The sequence below is a fragment of the Mirounga angustirostris genome, unplaced genomic scaffold (assembly GCF_029215605.1).
Source record: "Mirounga angustirostris isolate CCGP_5_RB_7025 unplaced genomic scaffold, mMirAng1.0.hap1 SCAF_10, whole genome shotgun sequence".
NCBI lineage: Eukaryota > Metazoa > Chordata > Mammalia > Carnivora > Phocidae > Mirounga > Mirounga angustirostris.
The window spans coordinates 112,090,286-112,108,746 of NW_026991718.1; the positions used below are offsets into that span (position 1 = coordinate 112,090,286).

General features: G+C 37.1%; 1 protein-coding gene and 1 pseudogene across 1 annotated transcript; one reads left to right on the plus strand and one right to left on the minus strand.

Annotated features, from left to right (window-relative positions):
• Positions 1 to 5,371: 5,371 nt before the first annotated feature.
• Positions 5,372 to 7,260, plus strand: DEFB127 (defensin beta 127). Its single transcript, XM_045883847.1, has 2 exons — positions 5,372 to 5,420; positions 7,007 to 7,260. Exons 1-2 carry the CDS (start codon positions 5,372 to 5,374, stop codon positions 7,258 to 7,260), a joined length of 303 nt encoding a protein of 100 aa, XP_045739803.1.
• A 6,133-nt stretch (positions 7,261 to 13,393) lies between these two features.
• Positions 13,394 to 16,846, minus strand: LOC123852088 (lupus La protein homolog; annotated as a pseudogene).
• Positions 16,847 to 18,461: the final 1,615 nt, after the last annotated feature.

Below are 18,461 nucleotides of genomic sequence, written 5' to 3' on the forward strand. Positions count from 1 at the left end.
AAAAAAAATACCATTGAGATTTTGATAGGGGTTGCATTAAATCTGTAGCTCATTTTGGGTACTTTTGAAATCTTTTTTTTGTGTGTGTGTGATCCTCATGGGCTTTAAGCACTTTATTCTAATGTACCCCATCATTTGGGTGGCCCAGGATGTTTGTGGCCATCACTCCAGACAGTAACACATCACAGCACACCTGCCATTGTGTCTCGCTCTCAGTGGGTACTTTTGACATCTTAAAGATATTGTCTTCTAATTCATGAACAAAAATGTCTTTTTACAGAGTGTCTGGGTGGCTCAGTCGATATAATGTCCGAATCTTGATTTCGGCTCAGGTCATGATCTCAGGGTCGTGGGATCCAGCCCCAAGTCGGCTCCATGCTCAGCATGGAGTCTGCTTGAGATTCTCTCTCTCCCTCTGCCCCTCCCCACCTGCTCCCACATGCTCACTTGCGTGCTCTCTCTCTCAAATAAACAAGTATCTTTTTAAAAATGTCTTTTTACTTAGTTTTCAATGTTTCGGAGTTTTCAGGATACAAGTCTTATACCTACCTGGTTACGTTTATTCCTCAGTGTTTTATCCTTTTTGATTCTATTGTAAATGGAATTACTTTCTTCATATCCATTGCAGATTGTTCTTGATAGCGTACAGAAATGCAACTGGTTTTTACAGTAGGTTTTGTATCCTACAACTTCACTGAATTCATTAATTAGCTCTAGTGTGTTTTTTTGTGAATTATTTAGGGTTTTCCATATATAAGATCATGTTCTCTGTGAATATAATCTTACTTCTTTCTTTCCAATTTAGATGCTCTTTTTCTTGTCTAACTGCTCTAGCTAGAACTTGAATAGAAGTGTGAAAGCACACATTCTTGTCTAGTTCCTGACCTTAGAAGAAAAGTTTTCAGTCTTTCACCCTTGAGTATTATGTTGGCTGTGGGGTTTATCATGTTGAGGAATTTCCTTCCATTCTTAGTTTATTGATTTTTTTTTGAATCATGAAAAGGTGCTGGATATGGTCAAATGCTTTCTCTGCATCAATTGTAATGACCACGTAAAGTTATTTATCTTCATTCTGTGAATGTGGTGTTTTATATTGACTGTGTTTCATGTGATGAGCCCTCCTTGCATTCCCGGGATAAATCCCACTTCGTCATGGTGTATAATCCTTCAAATATGCTATTGATTCATTTTGCTATTATTTTATCAAATATTTCTTCAGCTATATTCATGAGGGATGTTGGTCTATAATTTTCTGGTAGTGTCTGTTTGGTTTCAGTATCAGGGTAATGCTGGCCTCATGAATGAGTTAGGAAGTGTTCCCTCCTATTCAATTTTTTGGAAGAATCTGAGAAAGATTGGTGTTAATTCTTTAAATGTTTAGGGGAATTCAGGGTGTCTGGGTGGCTCACTCAGTTGAGCACTGGACTCTTGATTTTGGCTCAGGTCATGATCTCAAGGTCCTGGGATCGAGCCCTAGGTCAGCTCCATGCTAGGGGTGGAGCCTGCTTGGGATTCTCTCTCTCCCTCTCCCCCTGCCCACACTTACTCAAGCGCTCTCTCTCTCTCTCTCTCAAAATAAATAAATAAATAAATAAATTTTTAAAAATGTTTAGGGGAATTCACCAGTTTAGCAATCTATCTGGTCCTTGACTGTTGTTAGGAGGTTTATCTCTTCTTCTGTCGAGGGAGAGATAGGGAAACACAAGCAGGGGGAGTGGGAGAGGAAGAAGCAGGCTTCCCACTGAGCAGGGAGCCCAATGTGGGACTCGATCCCAGGACCCTGGGATCATGACCTGAGCTGAAGGCAGACACTTAACAACTGAGCCACCCAGGTGCCCCAGGAAGTTTTTTTTTTTTTTTATTACAGATTCAATCTTCTTATTTGTTATAGACCTATTCAGATTTTCTCTTTCTTCTTGAGTCAGTTTTAGTAGGTTTTGTAGGAATTCCCTTTTTTCTTCTAGATTATCCAATTTATTGGCATACAGTTATTCAATTGTTCTCTCATAACCATTTTTATTTCTGTAAGGTTATAGTAATGTCCCCTCTTTCATTTCTGATTTTAATAATTTGAGTCTTCTCTATTTCTTTCTTAGTCAACCTAGCTAAAGTTTTGTCAATATTTTACTCAAAGAAAAATGTTTTGGCTTTGTTGATTCTCTCTGTTTGTTTATTCTCTGTTTCACTTATGTCTGCTCTCATTTTTACTGTTTCCTTCCTTCTGCTAAGTTTGAGTTTAGTTTACTCTTCTTTTTCTATTTCCTTAAGGAATAGGGATAGATTATGGTTTTGAGATCTTTCTTCTTTTTTAATGTAGACTTTTACTGCTATTAATTTTCCTCTTCACACTGTCACTGCACATGATTTTTGGCATGTTGTGCTTCATTTTAATTCATCTCTAAGTATTTTCTAATTTACCTAGTGATTTCTCCTTTGATCCATTGGTTAAGAATGTGATTTAAAGTCTACATATTTGGGAATTTTCTAAAAGTTTTCCTTTTGTTTTTGACTTCTTATTCCATTCCATTGTGGTTGAAGAAGATACTCTGTATTATCTAAATCTTTTTTTAAAATGTTGTGGCTTGTTTTGTGGCTTAATTTAAGATTTAATTTAAGATCAATGATGTCTTCCAGCCCTTTTGAAAGTTGCTTGTGTTACTGCCAAATAATCACCTTCTCAGTAACCCTCCTTTCTAAACTCTTGTACACATTTTGATAAATTCCAAAATGCTTAGTATGTGTGGTTTTGTTGGGTGGGGGGGTAGTTAAGGAAGACTTTTGCATCAGGGAGGATGGATATGGTACAAGTAAGAGTTAGCAAATGAAGATAGAGAATTCTGAAGACCAGTATATCCCTGAGAATGTACACATCTCTGGAACTAGGAGAGATTTGAAGGATTCTAGACTCTCAAAAGCCATGTAATTGATGTAAGTTTGACACAGTTTTGCCATATCTTTCCTGTTAATCAGGAAAATCTCATAAGCTGGTATTTGGGTTAAACAATAAAATAATTTTCATTCTACTAAAGAAAAAATTTTAAATGGTATACATGTTTCCAGGTGTTTTCTTTAGACAGTAGTAATGCTACTGGTTGCTTCCTTTCTTATCTTTGCTTTTGTATTTCCTGATTCTTGTTAATAATGCACATGTTGTACAATAAAACTACTTTTCAAATACTATTTTTAATTGACATAAAAAGAAAAAATTTTTAATCTTGCAAACAAACACAACTTCCCTGGTCGACCCATTTAAATAATCAAATAATTTGCTCTCCTAACTCCTCAACTCAATAGAGCATGGTGGGTGAGTTATCCAGAAATATATTACACTCCTGTCCTTTTATAAGTAGTACATTAAAACGAATTGTACTTTTAAAAGTCCCAGTGGATGTTTTCCTAAGAAACATCATGTTCTTTATTCATCCCATCTTGCTCATGAGAACACCTACTGTTTAGCCCTAGGAGGATTTGGGGAAAGGAAGACTCTCTATGGAATCAGTCTAGGAGATCAGACTCATAGACCCTCTGGCAGCAGGGGACAGAAAAGACACACACACACACACACACACACACACAAGCACACACACATTACTAAAGTGGGAGTATAGAGATACCACTTTTTCCAAGATGCAGTCTTAATGTTATCTGTGGAACAAAAGAATGTGAGTTTTCTAATCAAGGAATTGGTGAAACATAGTGCATATTAGATACAGAATGTTCTCTCCATTGCACAGGCAATACATTTTGTTAATATAAATAAACTCTTTAGGGGCACCTGGATGGCTCAGTTGGTTGAACGACCAACTCTTGGTTTCCGCTCAGGTCATGATCTTAGGGTAGTGGGATTGAGCCCCAAGTCGGGCTCCATACTCAGTGAGGAATATCCTTGAGGATTCTCTCTATTCCTCTCCCTCTGCCCCTCCCCCCACTCGCACATGCTCTCTCTCTCTCAAATAAAAAAAATCTTTTAAAAAAATAAACTCATTGTCAAAATTCAAAGATCAATTTATTAGCCACACTGTTTATACTTCTCTATATATCGAGAAAAGAGTCCATGATCTATTTCAATAGCTCTCTAGCCAGTAACTAAGACTCCTTTGTTCTTCTTTCAGTCCTTTAATTCCTTGGGTACACCACAACCCTGCATTAATGCAATTATTTGTTGTGTACATTTCTAAATTTAGATAGACAAGTGTTGCTAGTGGCATTACACAAAAATATACATTGATACCACTATAAATTCATGGTGATCACTCTGAATTAGTTCATCCACACTGTCCCGATGCTACTGTATTGAACTGCTTACAGCCAGGGCCTGAATGAGAGGTTAAGTTAAGAGATGAGCTTAGAGATGGTATAGAGTTGGTATAATCTCCAAAAGCTTGTTCTGTAGGTATCAGTGCCCTGGTTGGGATCTAAAATGAATTTCTTGATTCAAAATGATTTGTTGATTGGTCTTAGACATGAAAGTGACTGAAAGCAATTCAAAGGAAAGTGTGTTATCTTTCAAAAAGAGATAATATGCCATAGAAATCAAAGCCTGGGTAACAAAATCATTTGTATAGTTTTCTAAACCTACACTAATAGAAAATGTGCTGCTAAAGTAGCACATTCCCCAGAAGAATTCTCCCCCAACCTCTTCCAAGAAAAATGGCCACTGAGATTAATGGACAAGAGACACCTTCCCAGATAGCAGAACAGAAAGAATACAAACTAAAGAATTCTCTACACTGACAGGAAAGAAATCCTTGCTGTTGTCCATCAGGATGATGCTATATATGCTATGTTATCTCTGTCTTTTCTCCTCCTTGCTGATTCTAAATGAAATTGTATTTTAGTTATCCTATTATTCCCCTATCATTGTATATTGCTTGTCTGTGAGTAATTAAACTTATCTAGGATGTGGGGATGAAAATCAGCTACCATTTGGATGGACTGAAGTGATAGAACACCCAGAGATCCTAGACTTAGATGAACGCAGTAAATGGAATAGCCTTCATTATTTATATTACTTTATTCATACTTAGAAGTGAACATATGTCTACCCTGGTCTAGCAGGGCAGACAGCCAAAGTAGAGAAAGCCAGATTATTCTCACCAGTAGTCTACAGCCTACAGAAGGCATCAGATAGGATGAGATAGAACACGTTGTGTCTCCTAATTCCATGTGGGGGTAAAGTGGATAACCTCAAATTTCCTGTGCCTGCCCACATGGTGCAAAGTCCACAGTTCAGACATTTGGGAACACACTTCACATAATACCATCTGTTCTAGTTTGGTGCATAAGAATCCAAGTCTCTGAGGAAGGTGACATGGTGTGCAACTCACTGGACAAAGAGCTTTGGCTGCCACCTCCTTTGGGAAGCCTGGCCATGAAGCTCCTCCTGATCATTGCAATTCTGCTGTTACAGAAGTCCAAAGGTAATCCAGAACTTTCCAGGGGCTTGCTCAAGCCAACAATGGGATAGAGTATTTCCAAGAACAAAGGGAATTTCATAATTCATGGTAGTAGGAGATAGGGCCCCTTGGGATGCCTGAAGTCTACCCAATGTCACCAGAAATTTCCTCTTCCTGATGCCTTCTACCACGGTACTGTTCTTTTTTTTTTTTTTAAACCACAGTACTGTTCTTAAAAAGAAGTATTTACAGAGTTGAAAAGTGGCCATAATTTTCCTCTGGGAAGGTCTCATTATAGAAAAGAATGGGCCCAATATCTAGGAATGCCTTTATTTTTTTGGATACAGTTTTTACTGACACCCAGCCATATTTTCTTCCACTCCAATATATATTTTAGTCTACAGAATGTGAATAGTGAAAGAAGCACCAACTTTGGAGTCAGGTTTGAGAAATATGCTTTCAATGTCTACTAGTTTGTCAACCTCAGATAAACAGTAAAGACTCTCTGAGCCTCAGAGTCCTCATTTGTAGAGGTAATGATACATGGATCCTGGTGGCTTTATTAAATAACATTTGTAAAACATCTAGCATAAGGCTTGGCACATACTAAGAACTTAAAAATTAGTTTTCCTTCCTCTTTCAAAAGCAGATCTATCATATTTGACTCTTCTTCTAGGATTAGTAATGGTCTGTCCCTGGCCCCTCAAAGTCCTAAGAATCAAAGGAGTTCTAGAATCTGGGGTGGGAGGCAACATCTTTGCTGGCCTCAGCAAACAAGACCGGATGCTCTTGGTGGAGTCCATTGAGGGTCTATCTCAGGGGATTGTGCAAGCCCAGAAGCCAAAATCTGAACATCTTAACTCTGTAGATCACTGAAAGTATTTAGGATCACTAAAGGAAAGAATATATATCAAGGTGAGCAAAGTTCTGGGACTGAACACTGGAGAACTTCTTGCCTCTAGAGGTGGAAGGAGAATGAGGACTCATAGAGGGGTAAAACAAGTCCAAGATTATTGTGATGACATAGAAGCCAAAGGAAGATATGCAGTGGCAAAAATGTGCAATGCTGTGAATTAATAGGGGAGGAAGATTATTGAGAGAAAAAATACCTGACTAGACAATAAGACAGTCATTCTTGACCATGGTAGTGAGTATGAACCCAAGAGCATAATCTGACTCAGATATAAATACATAGGAACAAATTGTTATTCTCTGGGCACTAGAGGTGGGACAGTGGTAAAGAAGTAGTGCCCTGGGAGCATTCAAATGGAGACAGATGTGCTGAGGTTCCCAGATGGAGTATATAGTTCCATAGCCTGAAATCAAAGATTCAGTTCCTTTATTTTCCCAAGCAAGATCTGATGCTCTTGGAGGAATCCACCAGATGTTAGATGGAAGCCCAAAACCCAGAAGGAAATAAATATGAGTGATCAGTTGGACATAAACACTGAGGTTTACCTTCTTGGGCATCTTCCATAGGATCTTATGAGTATATGCCTGTAGATCTCCCATACACGTAACCCCCATAAACATCGTCTGTCTTCCCCATTACCAAAGTTGCCTTTTAGTCTCAAACACTGATCTTGGCCTATTGTTCTTTATATGCACAGTAACTGAACAACTTAAGAGATGCTGGGGTGAATATATACATGGATATTGCAGGAAAATATGCAGAATAAGTGAAATACGTCAAGTACTATGTGAAAATGGGAGATATTGTTGCCTCAATATCGTGGAATTGGAAGCACGTAGAAAAATTACAAAGCCACCTCCTCCAAAGCCAAGGACATATGCAATGACTTTCCCTCAAGATGAGGATATACCTATAGAAAATTATTCAAGACCCAAGGCAAATTCTACATAAATCAAGTATAATTTTCTTTTCCTTTATTTCTCACCCTATTCCAATAAAGTAAGATGAAGAGGTCCACATCTTCTCCCTTCTGATTCCTTGACCTCCAGAATGACCTTACAGCAGATTTTAATAAAGCTCATTGCCAGTTTTCTGACTCGTTTGTTCTTTAAGAGATTGAACACTCAATACACCAAATGATGAATTGATAAGGACAACTCAGAACCTCCCCCTTGGAAAGGGGATATAATCAGCACACTAAAAATCTATAACATGGAAGGCTGGAACAAGAAACTCAGGAAAGATGTCATGGAATTCAGGAGAGGGAAAGCTGAAACCAAGTATTCTGGGAAAATCACGAGTGAGTTTAAGATTATAGTGGTGCCTTCTGAAATGTGTTAGGATTTCAACCAGTGAGTGTTTGTGAGAAGGCAATCTGCATGAACAGAATAAAATCAACAAATGGAAAGAAACTGTAACAAACAGGACATTTCAGGAGAATATACATGAACTTTGTCTGGTTGATGAATAGGGTTCCCAAAGATGAGCTATGGGGAAATCTAATTTCTTTAGTTTCTGTGTTAAAGCAGTGAGCTGGAAAGATAGAATTCCACTATTTTGGAGCTCGCTATGTAAGGTAGAGGTAGAAATAAACATGTAACTCCAAGACAGAAGTTTTTAGTTGTTCTTTTGTTGTTCATGTTTTATATGTCACCACTAGTAATGGATCCTTTGGGTGACTGGGGCTCTTTGGAGTTTGGAGGAAATGTAAAGGACTTAGGAATTGGTTTCTTTTCTTCTCTTTTTAAAATTTTATTATGTTATGTTGATCACCATACATTACATCATTAGTTTTTGATGTAGTGTTCCATGATTCATTGTTTGCGTATAACACCCAGTGCTCCATTCAATACATGCCCTCTTTAATACCCATCATCAGGCTAACCCGTCCCCCCACGCTCCTCCCCTCTAGAACCCTCAATTTGCTTCTGTCCATAGTTTCTCGTGGTTCGTCTCCCCCTGCGATATCCCTCCCTTCATTTTTCCCTTCCTGCTATCTTCTTTGTTTTTTTTTTTTTAACATATAATGTATTATTTGCTTCAGAGGTACAGATCTGGGATTCAACAGCCTTGCACACTTCACAGTGTTCACCATAGCACATATCCTCCCCATTGTCTATCACCCAGCCACCCCATCCCTCCCACCCCCCACCACTCCAGCAACCCTCAGTTTGTTTCCTGAGATTAAGAAATCCTCATATCAGTGAGATCATATGATACATGTCTTTCTCTGACTGACTTATTTCGCTTAGCATGATACCCTCTAGTTCCATCCATGTCGTTGCAAATGGCAAGATTTCGGTTTTTTGATGGCTGCATAATATTCCATTTTATATATATACCACATCTTCTTTATCCATTCATCTGTTGATGGACATCTAGGCCCTTTCCACAGCTTGGCTATTGTGGACATTGCTGCTATAAACATTGGGGTGCACATACCCCTTCGGATCCCTACATTTGTATCTTTGGGGTAAATACCCAGGAGTGCAATTGCTGGGTCATAGGGTAGCTCTATTTTCAACTTTTTAAGGAACCTCCATACTGTGTTCCAGAGTGGCTGCACCAGCTTGCATTCCCACCAACAGTGTAGGAGGGTTCCCTTTTCTCTGCATCCTCGCCAACATCTGTCATTTCCTGACTTGTTAATTTTAGCCATTCTGACTGGTGTGAGGTGGTATCTCACTGAGGTTTTGATTTGTATTTCCCTGATGCCAAGTGATGTTGAGCACTTTTTCATGTGTCTGTTGGCCGTTTGGAAGACATTGTTTATTTATATCTCTTCTCTTTTTTTCTTGGTAAGTCTATTTACTTGTTACTTTGATTAATCGTTAAAAAAACAAATTTTCTTTGTTAATTTTTAGTCTAGTTTCCATTTCTTTAATATCTTCATTAATGCTTTTATTTCCACTTGTTTTTCGAACAACTTTACATGCCATAAAAGTCACTGTTTTAGGTGTATAATGTCTTATTTCTACTTTTTTGGTTTTAATATGCTCTTCTTTTTCTAATGTTAGGTGATGTTTATCTCACTGTTTATCTTTTTAGCCTTTCTTCATTTCAAATATGAGTATTTTAAAGCTATAAATTTCCTTCTATACACAGCTTTAGCAGTGTTCCACAAATTTTTGGCATATAGTACGTTCATTATTATGTTATGAACCTTCTCACTTTTCTTAGATAAGTACATAAATAGAATCTCGATGATATGAAGACAATGAAGACAAATGGGTACCATGTAATTTTCTCAATTAGTTATAGTTACATATATAGTAAGATTACTTTGATGATATATAAATCAAATCAAACAACACAACTTGAAAACAAGCAAAAATATCCTACACAAAAACTTTTACACTCTTGTCCCTCATAGTTTGTTCTCAATACTATCCTCTGTCTTGCCATGAGATTTTTTTATGGCTTAAAACTGACATTTACTTTTCATTTATATTGACCTCTGTTATGTTCTTCTAGTCCTGGCTCTCTTAGATCAGTAAATTTTTTAAAAATATTTTTTGATTTACAAAAGTTTGCCAATTATCATCATTTATTAATTTATCATTAAATATCACCATCATTCCAAAAGTTAAATTTTATCATCAAGTAATACGTACATATGACATAGTAGGGGAAAAGGACAGATTTTTAACTAAATTCATTCAGATTTCTTAAAATCTCATTGCATTATTACAGTTTTTCCCATTTTATTACAGACTGGCTCAAACTATATTATGAACTACATTGGGACCCACCAATCCACTTAAGAATTCAATTCTCTAGTTTTTAAATTCTTAAAATCAAAATGTATATAATTACTGGTACTCAGTGGGCAGTAGGTCTCCTGGGATGTATCCATTCCATTCCATCATGCTTTATCTTCTACAACCACTCTGAATTTAAATGTCCTTTCAGTTATTTTTTGTTCTGTAGTTAGGTGGGGAAGGTGTCTGCTTACTTGTCTCCTTAATAAATAATGTATATTGCATTCTTAATGGTTAGTGGTTTTGTCATTTTTTATCTGCTTGTGACAGATGGACTCGTGGTCTTTTCTTGAACTCTGATAATAGTGATATCCAATGCCCCATCTAAAGACCATAACGTCAAATACACTCAACAGTTTTTGAATCACATTCATATTGTTATGAGGTCCATACTCCCCTAATTGTTTAATATCCAAAATATATAAGGAAATCATACAACTCAATAGAAATTCAAACAACCCAATTTTAAAATGTGCAAAATACTTGGATGCACATTTTTCCAAAGATATACAAATGGCCAACATGTACAAGAAAAGGTGCTAAACATCACTCATTATCAGGGAAATGCAAAGCAAAACTATAATGAGATCTCATTTCACTCCTCTAAGAATGGCTACCATCAAAAAGATAAGAGATATCAAGTGCTAGCAAGGATATGGTGAAAAGAACCCTTGTGTAACTGTTGGTGGAGAGGCAAATTGGCATAGCCACTATGGAAAACAGTGTGGAAGGCTACTATTATGGAAGGTTCCTCAAAAAATTAAAAATAGGGACAGATGGTAGCTACACTTGTGGTGAACATAGTATAATGTATAAACTTGTCAAATCACTAAACTGTACATCTGAAATTAATGTAACATTGTGTGTCAACTATACTCAAAAAAAGTTAGGTGAATAAACCTAATAAAATATTATATATTATTATAAAAATAATAAAATAAAATTAAAATTAAAATAAGAACTACCATACGATCTAGCAATCCCACTTCTGGGTATATATCCAAAGGAAATTGTAAAACTATCTTAAAAAGACATCTGCACTCCCACATTCATTGAAGCATTATTTACAATAGCCAAGACATGGAAACAACCTAAGTATCTGTCAATGGATGAATGAATAAAGAAAATGTGATATAAATATAAATATAGATACACACACAAACACAATGGAATATTATTCTGCCTTAAAAAATAAGGAAATCCTGCCTTTTACAACAAAACAGAGGCCTCGAGGGAATTATGCTAAGTGAAATAATTCACAGAAAAAGACAAATACCATATGATCTTATTTATATGTAGAAACTGAAAAAGCCAAACTCAGTTACACTCACAGTTACAGAGAGGGGATGGTAGTTGCCAGGAGCTGGAGGGAATGGGGAGATGCTGGGTACAAACTTTCAGTTATAAGATGAATAAGCTCAGGGTGCCTGGGTGGCTCAGTCAGTTAAGCATCTGCTGTAGGCTCAGGTCATGATCTCAGGGTCCTGGAATCGAGCCCTGCATCGGGCTCTCTGCTCAGTGGCAAGGCTACTTCTCCCTCTCCCTCTGTGATCTCTCTTGCTTTCACTCTCTCTCAAATAAATAAAATCTTTTAAAAAATGAATAAGCTCTGGGGATGTAATGTAACATACACCATGGTGACTATAGTCAGTAATACTGTGTTACATACTTGAAAATTGCTAAGAGAGTAGATCATAAATGTTCTCACCACAAAAAATAATTATAATTATTATGTGAGGTGATAGATGTGTTAACTAACCTTATTGTGGTAATCCTTTTGTAATATATATTTCATATATATTACATATCATATCATCACACTGTACACCTCAAGCTTACACAATGTTACCTGTCAATTCTATCTTAATAACACTGAGGAAAAAGACACACTTGGCAGTAGGAGGTACCTGAAGAGCATCTCAAAGAACCACACATGTACCCCGTGAACAAGCTAGGATTTGAACACCTGCCACACAAAACACAATTATCTCACAGAGCAAGAGCATGGTGCAGTGTTGCCCAGTCACATAAAGAGAGTTGTATTCTCTGCCTCTCCTCTCCCCAGTGACAGTAATCCATGGAAGATGGAGTAGAATAGGGTAGGGGGAGTCCCTGGCATAGTTGATATCCAGAGTGGGTCACTTTTTCTTGCCATACAACAAAATCTGTCTATAATAATTGTGTAAAATTGGTAATAATTTCCTTAATTTATTTTTTAATTTTAAAATAAGACCTAAAAGAAGAATAAACTTCAATTTTAAAGATACAATTCAAATCCAGAAAAATATTTCATGTATGTATTGAAATTGGTACTAACAAAAATATTACAACTTGCATTCTCTTTCACCGTTTGGATAGTTAAACACAAATTTGATCACAGAGAGTGACAGAACTGAATTAACTAACTCTAGTGCTATTCCTTCACCTTTACAATCACTCTGGTATCATTGTTGAGTTCAAATCCACTATTTAAACACAGAAATACATAGTACTTGAGGGTCTGGAAACATGAATGGGACCTGAAGCAAGCTGAATCATGATGAACTGATTTTTAAAATAAATACATGTATCTGAATCCACATACATCGATGCAGACTGTAAAACCTGGAATTCTTCATTTAACCTCCCTGTAGAATACAATGTATATTAAAGCATAAATAATAAAAAAGTGCCAATTTGGTGTGTACATATTATTGTTAAAACATACGTTATTTAGAGAACAGTCTGAGGACTGACATTACCAGACATATAGATTTACTATAGAGCTACAGTAATCAAGACAGTGTGGTATTGTTAAAAAAAAAATAGACAAGTAGATCAATGGAACAGAATGGAGAGCCCAGAAACAGACCTACATAAATATAGTCAACTGATCTTTGACAAAGGAGGGAAATCAATTCAATGGAGAAAAGATAGTTTCTTCAACAAATAGTGCTGGAACAACTGGATATCCACACGCAAAGAAAGAAAAATGAAGAAACAGAGCTTGTGGGTAGATAGCAGGACAAAGGATGATGTTGGAGACATGGGCAGAGACCAACAGACTAATAGGGCAGAGGCTAATAGATCCATTTTAATCTTTAACTGAAGAGGAATAGGAAGCCACTAAGTATTTTAAGCAGGGAATGATGTGGTCAGGTCTGCATTTTTTTAATAGCTCTGTACTGAGTACATAAAATGCATTGAAACTGGGAGTAGACAGGGAGAGAATAGATAAAAGGTATTACAATGGGCCAGGAGACAGAGGTGGTTTGGACCAAAGTCAAGACAGCAAAGTGGATAGATTTGAGAGGTATTTAGTAGCTACAATTTATAGTAGTTGATTATTCATTGGACATGGTGGTAATGTCATTTCCTGAAGGATAATAGGTGTCCTTGTGTTGTCTCATTATCACAACAGCTGCCGATTTAAACCCCTTAAATGAATTCTGGAAGCCATGGAATGAACCAGTGGTACCGTTTTAACAATTATGGCATATAGAGTTGATAAGTGAAGCTCAGTGAGATCCTGACAATACACCAAGCTGACAGCAGGATCCTACATTCAATGTATACAGTAAGTGTTGAAATAATATACAAATCTTCCTCTATTTAAGTGACTATAGATGGTGCTGATCTTGCTTCCTTCAATACAGTCACCCAAGTCACCTATAGTCAACTGACCTTGTTACAATTGCATGCCCCAATTCACTCTCTCCCTCACTTAAGCCCACTCTTAGAGGGAAAGGAGACTTCTCTCCTGTCTTCTCTATGCCTGGGAATCAGGGTTGAGATGGCTCTGAACCTGAGACATTGCCGAAAAAATATAGATTTTTTTCCTTGAACTGTAACCCAAGAGCAGCGTCTCCCTTGTTTCTTTGAAAAGCAAGCACTGTAGGTTTTAGTGCAGGGTCTCCTCACAATACACCTGTACCCTTTCTAGTGGCATCTCTAAGGCTAGGCCAATTACTCGGATTCTGTCCCTGAAAATCTACTCTAGCTCCAGCCACATTTAAGGAAGAGGTTCTCTGCTGAATCTCAAAACTGGTGCAATGGACAACTGTCAGATAATTGGCTTCTCAACACTGGTTTTTTTTTTTTAAGATTTTATTTATTTATTTGACAGAGAGAGAGAGAGACAGTGAGAGAGGGAACACAAACAAGGGGAGTGGGAGAGGGAGAAGCAGGCTTCCCGCCAAGCAGGGAGCCCGATGTGGGGCTCGATCCCAGGACCCTGGGATCACGACCCGAGCTGAAGGCAGACGCTTAATTGACTGAGCCACCCAGGCGCCCCTCAACACTTTTTCAACACGATTCTTATTTTTGGTTGTAGGAATGAGTCTGGACAATCCAAAGTTGCTCCCAGGATGCAGGAGTGACCTGGGCTATTTATTATCAATAATGGTGCTATGAACATTCATGTACAAGTCTTTGGAAGTATGTTTTCATTTCTCTTGCATATATACCTAGAAGTGCAACTGTCAGATCAAACTATAGTAAATCTATGTTTAACATTTGAGGAATTGCCAGACTGTTTTCCAATATAGCTGCACCATTTTTATATCCCCACTAGCAGGGTATGAGGGTTCCAACTTCTCTACATCCAAGCTAAAACTTGTTATTATCTGCCCTTCTGATTATGGCTATCCTAATGAGGATGAAATGGTATTATCATTATGGTTTTGACTTGCATTTATCTGATGACTAGTGATGTTGCACGTTTTTCTCATGTGTTTACAGGTCATTTGTATATCTTCTTTGGAGAAATGTCTATCAGATCTTTTGTCTTTTTTTTTTTTTTTTGCTTTTCATGTAGTATACATATTTTATTAGTTTGTACTAAAACATTCTCATATTATAAAAGTAATTTAGTGGAAGAATCTTTCTTTTGAGTCTTAAATCATCTAAAATAACACAAACAGAACCAAACGTTTTTTAAATCTTCATTTGGATAACAAAAAAAGACACATTAAACAACAAAAAAATTTTCCTTTCTTATAAGTGACACTGAAGGGGACCTAATTCAGTTTTCTTATTAAAAGCCTCCAAAGACAAAAGCAACTTACAATCTAATTAAAATGAATATTACTCAGCCATCAGAAAGGATGAATACTTACCATTTACATCTACATGGGTGGAACTGGAGGGCATTATGCTGAGCGAAATAAGTCAATCAGAAAAAGACAATTATCATATGGTTTCACTCCTATGTGGAATATAAGAAACAGCACAGAATATCATAGGGGAAGGGAGGGAAAACTGAATGCGAAGTTATCAGAGAGGGAGAAAAACCATAAGAGACTCTTAACTATAGGAAACAAACTGAGGGTTGCTGGAGGGGAGGTGGGGGAGGTGGGGTAACTGGGTGATGGGAATTAAGGAGGGCACATGATATGATGAACACTGGGTGTTATACACAACTGATAAATTATTGAACTCTATAGCTGAAACTAAAAAAATTAAAAGTTAAAAAATAATAAAAATTTTTTTAAAATAAAATGAATAAACAGTTTGTTTCCTAAACTACTGGTCTCCAGCACCATTTTCTATTTTCTGTTGTTTCAGTGCAGGTTCTTCTTTGTTTCTTCTCTTGCTCATTTTCCTCATCCAGCTGCACCATTTTCATCCCCTTTATAATCACGATCACATTTCATTTTCTTGCCCTGAAACTGAACTTTTCCTTTACCCATCCTAAGGCAGTTTTATTTCCCTTTCTTTTTCCTTTAAATCTGAGACCTTTAGACTTCCTTTTATTTAGGGATTCTTGTTGATTTATGACTTTTTTCAATGCTTCTTGTTCCATGTTGTCCTTTAGTACTTCCCAGGTCACTTTTTTTTTTTAATATTTTATTTATTTACTTGACAGAGAGAGAGGGAGCACAAGCAGGCAGAGGGAGAGGGAGAAGCAGGCTCCCCATTGAGGAGAGAGCCCAACGTGGGGCTTGATCCCAGGACCCCGGGATCTTGACCTGAGCCTAAGGCAGACACAACCAACTGAGCCACCCAGGCACCCCTCCCTCTTCCTCTTTTGCTTCTGTTTCTTCTCCTTCCAAAGTAGTCTTCCTTGAAAAGTATTATCAGGTCCCTGTCTTCTGGCCAGAAGTCTCAACAAACTTCTTAGATTCAATACTATCAAACACAGCACATACTGATCCCTTAAATATTCTGTGCAATGTTCTTTCCATCTGAATATCTAGTATTTGACCTTTATCTCTTACCACTCTTTTATGTCATCAAGCATTGCATCAGTTGAGAAGGTTTTAATATAAACAGATCTTTTTTTTTAAAAAAAGATTATTTATTTATTTATTTGACAGAAAGAATGAGAGAGAGGGCATGAGAGGGGGGAGAGTCAGAGGGAAAAGCAGACTCCTTGCCAAGCAGGGAGCCCGATGCGGGACTCAATCCCAGGATTCCAGGATCATGACCTGAGCCGAAGGCAATTAACCAACTGAGCCACCCAGGTACCCCAGATCTTTTTTTTTTTTTACATCATTTTTATACTCATCAGTTACTTCAGGGTGAGGTTTGCTTGGAGATCTTCTGATTTTAGTTTTAGCTTCATTTATGTCCATGAGTCTTGCCTTTCATTTGCTCAATGCTTCTGCTATTACATTAGTTAGATAGATAGATGAATTTTATCATTATCTTTAAAGGTAACCAACCCTTATCCAGTTTGATCTGTGCCTTTAAAGTTTTATCATGTGGCAAATTGAAGTCACCAAAATCATACTCAATATGATGACAGTTTGGCCTCCAGAGCAGCCATTTTTTTCATTATCACCATTTTCATCCATTGTGGCTCTCTTTAAGGTCCCAGTCCACAGAGCCACAATCACTAACAGTGACACAGCATACTGCAATGTATTGACTTCCCAGCACTACCAGCTGGCCTAATGTGCATAAAGGTAAGGGCTATTTTCTGTCCATTTTTTAATTGGGTTTTCTTTTTATTATTGAGTTGCAATAGTTCTTTATATATTCTAGATACAAGTCCCTTATTACATATATGATTTGCAAAAATTTTCTCCCATTCTGTGGATTACCTTTACACTTTCTTCATGATGTCCTTTGAAGCCCCAAAGTTTTTAATTTGGGTAATGTCTAATATTCACTATATACTTTTTAACTTTTTAAAATAAAAATAGGCTTTGTACAAACTCTGGGGGGATATTCTGTCTGTCTGCAAGTCATTAGCTGCATGTTACTTAAAATAGGCTTTTTCAGGGAGGGAGGGAGCTTTCCCATCATGGCATGCTTGCCATGCCACTATTCTTAACCAAAGAATACAGATACATCGCTAAATTTATATTTTACTACTTTAAACTGGTTAACTATATTTTACTTTCACTATACATTGTAATTTCTTTTAATTTGTAGAAGTTACAAATAATTGCCTTCCAACTTTTACCAGGTTGAAAGACAGGAAAAAAGAATGCTGAAAGATAGCTATCCTATCATTTCTGTGCTTCCATTTTGCCATAAGATAGGGATTTCAGATGTGCCTAAGTCTTACGTGACCTGATTCTTGGACTCGGGAAATATTTAATGGCATCTAGGCTTTTTATATTTATCTGACATGCACTATTTGGGAGGGGTTATTTAATGATAATATCTGAATTATTACCCTCTATAATTATTCTCCACTAGTTTGATTGCGTTTTCTAATAATATTTATTGGCCATTTTTAAAAAATTTGAAAAGTACCAAACTGGGGTAATGAGTATCTACATATTCCCAAGGGCCACTGAATAATCGAAGCTAACTTAGAACTTATCTGTGAATACAAAATATCATCATAAAGTTGCTTTGAACATGGCTTCTCTTAAGTACTTGGGTATCTCTAAAACTAGTTGTTGAAGTGGATCAGAATTGCTGTCACTGTCATTATCCTAGTCTTTACTAATTAAGTATTACTAATGAACAAACCCTCTATTTGTACCTCTGTGCCTGAAAACTTGCCCTACATATAATTTTCATGTCTTAGATATGAGGTCATAGGAAACATACACCCACTCAAGCCCACTTTAGAAAAGGAGGACCTATTATAAGAAATGTTAGTAATTACATGAGGCCTAAGGGACTAGAACCAGTAACTAGAAATCTCTCTCCCTCTCTCCCTCTCTCTCTCTCCCTCCCTCTCGCCTTCCCTCCCTCACTCCTTCTCTCTTTCCCTCCATCTTTTCCTATTCATCAGTTTACCAGGATCCAACTTGGATATCCAAAGAAGTTAAATCTCTACATACACATTTGTCATCCACCCTGGTCCAATTACCTGTAGCCAAAATAATGTTTTCTGGCCTTCTACTCTCTTGCTGGGGCCCACTGAAATAGGTTCCCTGAGAAAGGCTGAGCAAATTTTCTAAGAAGGTGTGAATTTTGGATATGAAATGACTGATATCTCCAGCACCT

Coding starts and splice junctions, on each gene's coding strand:
- DEFB127 (XM_045883847.1), top strand. CDS start 5,372: ATGAAGCTCCTCCTGATCATTGCAATTCTGCTGTTACAGAAGTCCAAA. Junction 5,421..7,006: donor GCTGTTACAGAAGTCCAAAG/GTAATCCAGAAC, acceptor TTATATGCACAG/TAACTGAACAACTTAAGAGA.